Below are 9,008 nucleotides of genomic sequence, written 5' to 3' on the forward strand. Positions count from 1 at the left end.
ATTTAACCGAAGAATTATTATGAATGTCTCATAATTTTTTTTGGATGTTGTTAACTATTGCCCCGGAGCACTAGTTAAGGAAGTTAAATATAATTTTTTTTAATGAAAACACCAACTTTTTGACTTTTAAAAAGTTAAATATTCACCTTTTTACAATTCCCAATATAATATTTCTAATTTTGTGTTCTTATCTAACCAGACATGTTATCTCAACAGGAGGACTAAAAAATTTTGTTGACTTTTTAACTAAGGAATTACTCCCTCCGGTCCTAAATATAAGCAAATTTGACTTTTTACATTCATTCAATTAATGATGTATGTGGTCCATAATATGAACCACATACATCATTAATTGAATGAACCTAAAAAGTGAAATTTGCTTATATTTAGGACCGGAGGGAGTAATAAACTGGTTTTGGGAAAAGGATATCAAATAAAAAATTTTGTTGCCTTTCACACAAATTTCACCGCATGCTGAAACCATACCAAAACCTCCACGGTTCTTCGTTGTGTTCAGTGGAACACACTTTCAACTACATAACTTGAGTCTCACGGTAAGTAATTTTTTTTCATCTTTTCTCACAGTTAATGATAGAAAGCTTCAATTTACACCACTTACAGTACCGATCGATCCACGAACCCTTTTTCCGTAAACTCGCACGATACCCGATTAATCATGGCAGATATATGATTAATTCAATTAATGGTGAAAATTGTGGTTAATTCATTGCACGTGATTCAAACATTTTTGTTACACTAATTTCATTAAGATATATTTTTTTGATGCATAATTTCATAAAAATATATTAGATTTAATTTTGAAACCTGTTTTTTGTCCACTAATAAGTGTCATATGTTAGGGTTCATCAAAGTTTTTTGATGAATAACTCTCAAGCTAATTCGACGAACTCCAACAACACTCTAATGTCATGTGTATTCCTCCCTGTTGAGCTGATCGCGGAAGTTCTATCATATCTTCCGGTCAAATCTCTCATACGATGGAAGAAGGTGTGCAAGTCGTGGAACACCCTCATCTCCGATCCCACATTCGTTCAACTACACCTTCAACGATCCACAAGAAGAAATAGGCACATAGCAGGAGTCAAATATGGGACAGATTGTACCGTGGTAACCTTTCCCATGAATCATTTATTGGAGAACCCATCAATTAAAATTGCTAACAACCCTTGCTACCGATACCAATTGAATTGCAATGATTGTTTCCGAGTAGTTGGTTCATGCAATGGGTTGCTTTGTTTGGTCAGCCATTCATCCTTATTTACACCTCGAAACATCTGGTTTCATATCTTGAACCCGGCCACAAGGAAAATGTCTAGAAAATTAGGATCCTTTCACCAACCTTACGAGTATCGTGTACCTAGGAAGCTCAAATTCGCATTTGGGTATGATAATTCTACTAAAACTTATAAGATCGTCGTTTTGTCTTCTAGAGAGGTGCATGTTTTCAGTTTGGGTGATAATATATGGAGAAAAATTTCAAGTTTAACCCCGTTTGACCATGTTGTAACTCGCGACCTAGCTAGTGTGAACAAAGGAGTGTATTTGAGTGGCACTGTTAACTGGTTTGCCATTCGAAACAAGTTGAGTTATGACAATTATCCTAATGATATTACTGTTGAGCAATTTGTGATTATCTCGCTTGACCTTGGTACAGAGACATGCAAACAATTGCTTCTCCCTTGTGGTGTTGATGAAGTCCCATATGTTGAACCAACTATTGCTGTGTTGATGGACCGCCTCTGTTTTTCTCACCATCTCAAGAGAACTCATTTTATTATATGGCAGATGATGGAATTTGGAGTCGAACAATCATGGACCCAATTCCTTAAAATTAGTTTTCAGAATCTTCATGTAGATGCTAGGTTTAGTGACTGGAGTAATTATCAATTTATGTTCCCATTGTTTCTTTCTAAGAATGGTGATACACTGATATTGGCAGGCTCTCCTCGAATGGATCGAGCGATTCTCTATAATTTGAGAGATAATAGAGCAGAGCAAGCTAGTAAATCAGTATGGTGTTTTTGCGAGGATTATGCTGAAAGTTTGGTTTCAATTCGTTGAAAGTGAGTTTCTTTATGATGAGTTACGTTCGACTTTATTTGAATTCATGTACGCTGTTTTGAATCCCTCATAGTAATAGATTGCAATTATTTGTTGATGTTGATTTTTCTCTTGTGATTTACTTGAATTAATGGCTACTACTACTACTACAAGAGCGGACAATCTTATGGCTTTGTTGGTAACAGCTTGAGGCTGAAGTTTTCTCAAACTCATCATTCTTTATTAATGGAGATTAAGAAAAATGTATTCTATGTTGTGTAGGCAAGATACAAGTTTCAGCATATCTTTGCTTTATGTTCTCTCTTCAACATGGTTTTATCAAATATGCTGCTGGTGCTTGGATATGCATTCTTAATTTGTGACATTGAATTTCGCAAGAAGGCACAAATGTTTGAACATGCTAGTTTTTGCTTGTTTGACTATGTGCCTGATTTTCATTTTGTATCATTTGTAACTGATACAATGGCATACTGACAACAGGCTATGTGAATTCAGGTTTGTTGTTGATGGTCTGATTTCATGCTTGACCTTCAATGGTTGAATCATTTGTGTAATTTTTATGCTTTTGACCTTCAATGGTTGATTTCATGCTTTTGGGGTTTGAATTGCCATAGTTGTATTGGATTAGTACCCTATGTTTATTCTCAAGCTCATGAGGAGAGAAACTCACTGAATCAACAATAAAATTAATCCTAATCATGCATGGAGGTAAGACATTGATGGGATTACATTTTAGAACTTCATTATCCAAGTATAATATCTAATTTAAAATTTGAGCATCTAAAAAGTTATTAAATTAATCACTTACAGTAGGACCATTTTAATCAGCAATAAAATGAATATAATGAATGTTATTGACCAATGTTGGGATTTCTGCCTTAATTGCAGTCTGTCCCCAACCACCTTAATTGTGGCAAGTTTAGGCTGTCTTCATTGTAGCCTCTGGAACCTTCACCGTGTTGAGTGTGAGGGTTGTGTTAAGTCCTGCATACCTAGTGATATGACCTAAGTGATGCTTATGGGTTGGGCAGTTTTCATCTTGCAAGTCGCTTTAGTGGCTTTGTTAGTCTTCACCTGACAGTCCGATTTTGTAAGGTTGCGTTAGGCATAATCTCAAATTTAAAGAACCTATTATATGGTTTGTTGGTGAGATTATTTTGCCTTGATCTGCGATTCTTGTTTATCACCATCATGTGCAAAGCTTTTTCAATTCTGATGTAAATGAGAATGGGTTGTCAGTCTGATCGTAGTGATGTAAATCAAAACCATTCATAGGCCTAAAAATACATCTAGCTTTGTGTTTGTCATGTTTCTTTTCCAGCATAACATTGCTGTATGTTTGATATTATTTAGACACCCTTCTTCTTCTTAAGCTCATAGTTCCTTTTATGTTGAATGTCTTTTTTTCTTTTCTTTTTTTCTTTCCAGTCATGGAAGATATTGGCCTTTGATCTACTAGTTTTTGTTTAACCTTTTCTAAATATTGGTGAAAAATTATAAATACTAGGCTTTGTGTTCATCAGGAAAAATCTGTATTTGATGAACCTTTTGAGCAAATGTTGCTATAGTAAAATTGCATTCCTATCACATGTATATTTTCATTGCACAATACTGGTGGTCTTACTTCCTTGCTCATGCTTCTTCAAAGATATGAGATTGAAACTGTGTGCATAGTAGCTGCTGCAGCAATTGCTAATCTTGCTATTATTTGTATTTTTCATTCGTTAGTAATTTCTTTTTAAAGGTTTTAGATAACAGGATCTAGTGTTATACACTTTTATTTTAACAGATCAATTGTGGCTATTTAGAAGCAGATAAAGCAAGAATGTTAGGTAATAGAAAAATATAGACACATTATTGTAAAGTTACTTACTATCCTCTTAAGTCCTCTATATGAGTGTATAAAATAAGCCAATAGGGGCGTAAGAATTAAGCCAATGATTCAGATTTGAAGATATAAGTCTCACTAATTAAATTAGTGCAATTTTTTCTCTCTTCATTTTTGCAACAAAACCAAACCAATCTAATTAAATCCGATAACTATTGATTCGGTTTCATGTCATTCATAATTATCGACATATGAGAATTAAACCAAATCATTATATTTTACTATTTCTTTTGTTTTACGAGTAGTTTTTATTTGGTCAAATGCATCTAAAGGTCCTTTAAGTTTTTCGTTTTTCCCAAAGTGGTCCTTTAAGTTTCAAAAGTCCCAAACAAGTCCTTTTAGTTTTTGAATCGTTTCAAACAAGTCCTATTGTAGATAGCATAGTTGGTAATTGCTTCCTTGAACTCATCTTTGATACCAAATATGGCTCCTAACACCCACTTAAAATTAGTCGTCTTTTTAGGTACGACAAATGGTGGATAATGTTCTTTGTTGCTATCATCTGAATCATCACCATCATCCTCTAAAATGACTTGTTTGAAACGATTCAAAAACTAAAAGGATTTGTTTAGGACTTTTGAAACTTAAAGGACTTTGTTGGAACAAAATGTGTTTAACAATGAACCTTAAAGAGTTTTGATGATAACAATGTATTAAAAATTGTAAATTGGACTAGCTAATATTTGTTCAAGTGTACAGGACCATAATTATAAAGTTACATCATCATTGGTTCTGAATGAGCAAATAAAGAGCAAAAGAAAATGAAGCTTAGATGATTCTGAAGGCAAAGCGCTCCTGAAGTCAAGCTGCTCCTGAAGAAATAGCGCTCCTGAAGTAAAGCTGCTCCTGAAGAATAGTGCTTCTGAAGACAAGAGGTCCAGAAGCCACATCATCAGAAGCTGCGTCATCAGAAGCTGTAGAAGTCATATCATCAGAAGCTGCATCATCAGAAGCTGCCTCATCAGAAGCTATTTCACCAGAAGCTGAATCTCAACTGGATTTACAAAAGATTCAAGAATTGAAGAATTATCAATGCAAAAGCTGTCTATTGGATTCGAAAACACAAACAAATGATTAGTGGAATTTTGCAACGGTCATTTCAAAGGTGTTTGAAGGCTTGTGCTTGCAATTTGGACGAAAGCGTTGACATTGTACTTTGTACGAATTGTACAACCACGTTCTCCACTACTCTGTTTTGTGTCCACGCTATAAGACAAGAAAACAGCTCCAGAATACGGCTTCGCCTGCATAGATGTTCCTTTGGATAAGGAATGGATTTCAAATTGGTTCTTCATAGGATAACAACCAAATCAGGCAAAATATCATTGGTGAAAGATCAAGCTTCAATAACGACTCTTTGGTGTGCTGGCAATTTCACAACGTCTCTTTCACACCTCTATATAAAGGAGTGAAGACCTAGAGTTTTGGTAATGCAAGAACGCTGAACAAAAGACTCACAAGATTTTCACAAGTACCAAACCTCTGCTGAAATTGTTCTGCATTCACTTAGAATTTCTGTGTCTCAAAGTCATATCTTAGAAATTCTTAAGTCCATTGAGTCTGTATCTGATTTGTATTGTGAGCACCTCTGATTGTATATCAAGTGTTCAACCTTAAACAATTTTCTGTGTAATTTTGTTTAGTTAGGAAGTCTCTTGCAGTTGTGCTTGACCAGGAAGTCTCTTGATTGTGTTCTTGAGCAAAGGAAGTCTCTTGCTTGTGTGCTTGAGCATTGGAAGTCTCTTGCTTGTGTGCTTGAGCATTTGTAATCAGATATTACTCATAGTGAAATCTCCTTGGAAGTGCAAGGGGGACTGGACTACTTCCGGTTTGTGGAAGGAACCAGTATAATTGCTTTGTGTCGTTCTTCTTCTCTCTCTCTCTGTTTTATTCCGCTGCATTTAGATTCTGATTATCACTTCAGAAGCTGTCTCACCTAGCTTCTGATCAGTGTGTTCAGTTTTTAGGAGAAACGAAGAATTTTTGAAAACACAATTCAACCCCCCTTCTTGTGTTTTTCTCACCTTCAATTGGTATCTAGAGCCTGGGTCTGTTGTGTAACACTTAACCGTGCAACAGTCAAAGATCTGAGAAAAACATGTCTACTCCTCCTCCTACTGGTCCTAGTGATACTAGCTATAAACATGTCTCACATGATTATAGTGATAGTAAGAAAACCAGTGTTGGAAAAGTTCCAAAGTTCAATGGAGATGCTGAAGAGTTCTCTTGGTGGAAGACCAACTTTTACAGTTACATCATGAGCTTGGATGAAGAATTATGGGATATTCTGGAAGATGGTGTTGGTGATTTAGTCCTTGATGAAGAAGGAGCTGCTGTGGATAGAAAGAAACATACTCCAGAACTGAGGAAACTCTACAAGAAGCATCATATTATCAGAGGAGCTCTTGTCACTGCCATACCCAAAGCAGAGTATATGAAGATGAGTGACAAATCCACTGCTAAAGCTATGTTTGCTTCTCTCTGTTCAAATTATGAAGGGAGCAAGAAGGTCAAAGAAGCAAAGGCTCTCCTGCTTGTACATCAGTATGAGTTATTCAAGATGAAGGATGATGAAACTATTGAGGAGATGTACTCAAGGTTTCAAACCTTAGTTTCTGGGCTACAGATTCTAAAGAAGAGCTATGTTGCTTCTGATCATGTAAGCAAGATACTCAGAAGCTTACCTGCCAGATGGAGACCAAAGGTGACTGCCATTGAGGAAGCTAAAGATTTAAACACTTTAAGTGTCGAAGATCTTGTTAGTTCTCTCAAAGTTCATGAGTTAAGTCTTAATGAACATGAGTCTACTAAGAAGAGTAAATCAATAGCTCTTCCATCCAAAGGCAAGTCATCAAAAGCTCTCAAAGTAATTGAATCTGAAGAGGAAGAACAGTCAAGTTCAGATTCTGAACCAGATGCTGCTGAAATGGCCATGCTCTCAAACAGACTTCAATATCTGGCCAAGAAGAACAGAAAGTTTCTCTCCAGAAGGGGTAACTCCAGAAGCTCAAGGAAAGAAGATCAGAAGGGATGCTTCAACTGTAAGAAGCCAGGTCACTTCATTGCTGAATGCCCTGATCTTCAAAGAGAAAAGTCAAAGGACAAGTCAAAGAGGTCTACATTCAAACCAAGCAAACTCAAGAAGCAGATTAAGCAGAGTTTAATGGCAACCTGGGATGATTTGGGTAGTGAATCTGGATCTGATAAAGAGGAAGCTGATGAAGATGCAAAGGTAGCTGTTGGGTTGGTAGCAACAGCAACTTCAGAAGCTGGATCAGATTCAGACTCAGAAGATGAAAACGAGGTATATTCCAAAATTCTCAGAAATGAACTTGTTGAGTCACTTAAAGAACTTCTTACACATTTTGAAGTAAGAACCAATGAGTTGAAGGATTTAAAAGAAAAATATGCTGATTTGGTACAACAGCAAAAATCAACTCTATTGGATCTGAAAGCTTCTGAACAAGGACTTAGGGGCTTTGACTTCATGTGTAAAACATATGAAGATCAGCTCAGGTTCTTATGTCAGAAGCTACAAGAAAAGTGTAATGAAAAACCTTTAAGTAACCATGAAATTGCTCTTGAAGATTTTATTATATCTGGCATTGACAGAAGCAGAGTAGCTTCTATGATTTATAGCATTTACAAGAACAATGGCAGAGGAATTGGTTTTTCAGAAGTGAAACTTGAGAAAACCAATCTAAAATCTTGTTGTGAATGCATCAAGGAAGGTCTGAAAACATTCTTTGTACCAGAAGGGGCTGAGTTGGAAACTGTTGTTCAATCAGAACCTGAAGCTTCTAGTCCTAAGGCTAAGATTACTTCAAAGCCAAAGAACTCTAAGTCAAAGGCTATGATCAAATCTGATTCCAAGACTTCAAAGGTCAGGATCCTGAAAAGATCAGAACCTATTCCTCAGAGTCTGGTGAAACCAAAATCTGGGGTTCTGAAGTCTAATTTCAGAAGAAGACAGTTACTGCTTCTGAAGTACCAAAACCTAAGGTGATGGTTAATCAGAAGCAACCCAACTCACAGCACAAGGTACAAGAAGTGAAGAGTAAAGCCTTAAGTACTAACCTTCCAGGACCCATAGAACAATGGGTACCTAAATCTAAAAATGTCAATGATGCAGGTATGTCTAAGAGCAGTGTCAAAGCAAAGATCATGGTACCTAGACAGCGGTTGCTCAAGACACATGACAGGAGACAAGTCCATGTTCCTCAGCCTAACAATGAAAGAGGGAGGAAATGTGAAATTTGGAGGCAACCAGTCAGGCAAGATCATAGGTACAGGAACTATTGGTAATTCCTCTACCTCAATTAATAATGTATGGTTGGTAGATGGTCTTGAACATAACCTTTTGAGCATTAGTCAATTTTGTGATAATGGTTATGATGTGCTTTTTGAAAAACCCAACTGTACAGTAATCAACAAGGAAGACAAATCCATTGTGTTCAAGGGAAAGAGAGTTGACAATGTCTATAAAATCAATTTTTCTGAACTGGCTGATCAGAAGGTGGTTTGCCTACTATCAGTGAATGATAAGAAATGGATGTGGCACAGAAGGTTGGGACATGCTAACTGGAGGTTAATCTCTAAGCTTAGTAAGTTACAACTTGTGAAAGGGCTACCAGACATTGACTATCATTCAGATGCACTCTGTGGTGCATGTCAGAGAGGGAAAATTGTGAAATCATCTTTTAAAACCAAAGACATTGTTTCAACCTCAAAACCTTTAGAATTACTCCATATTGATTTATTTGGACCAGTGAGTACTGCATCCCTATATGGAAGTAGATATGGATTAGTCATTGTTGATGATTACAGCAGATGGACTTGGGTGAAATTCATAAAGAGTAAAGATGTTGCGTGTGATGTATTCAGTAGCTTCTGCACTCAAATTCAATCTGAAAAAGAATCAAAAATTTTGAAAATCAGAAGTGATCATGGTGGAGAATTTGAAAATGAGCCATTTGAAGCTTTTTGTGAAAAACATGGAATTTTCCTTGAATTCTCTTCTCCTAGAACACCACAACAA

At 36.3% G+C, this 9,008-nt stretch overlaps 1 protein-coding gene across 3 annotated transcripts; it reads left to right on the plus strand.

Annotated features, from left to right (window-relative positions):
- Positions 1–434: 434 nt before the first annotated feature.
- On the plus strand, positions 435–2,687 carry LOC146959351 (F-box/kelch-repeat protein At3g23880-like). 3 transcript variants are annotated; one of them, XM_085740895.1, is made up of 3 exons: positions 435–554; positions 861–2,084; positions 2,344–2,687. In XM_085740895.1, the coding sequence occupies exon 2, from the start codon at positions 880–882 to the stop codon at positions 2,080–2,082; it is 1,203 nt and encodes a 400-aa protein (XP_085597021.1). In that variant the 5' UTR covers positions 435–554; positions 861–879; the 3' UTR covers positions 2,083–2,084; positions 2,344–2,687. The 3 variants fall into 3 exon arrangements, 2 of the variants coding, with proteins under 2 accessions (XP_085597021.1, XP_085597020.1); XR_015024926.1 differs by lacking the exon at positions 861–2,084; XM_085740894.1 differs by lacking the exon at positions 2,344–2,687 and having other exon boundaries at positions 861–2,179.
- The last annotated feature ends 6,321 nt before the right edge of the window (positions 2,688–9,008 follow it).

The sequence above is a fragment of the Medicago sativa genome, chromosome 1 (genome assembly GCF_051527215.1).
Source record: "Medicago sativa cultivar Bolivia chromosome 1, Bolivia_mono, whole genome shotgun sequence".
Classification (NCBI taxonomy): Eukaryota; Viridiplantae; Streptophyta; class Magnoliopsida; order Fabales; family Fabaceae; genus Medicago; species Medicago sativa.

Excerpts from the sequence above, each read along its gene's own strand:
- LOC146959351 (XM_085740895.1), top strand. The coding sequence starts at position 880 with ATGAATAACTCTCAAGCTAATTCGACGAACTCCAACAACACTCTAATG.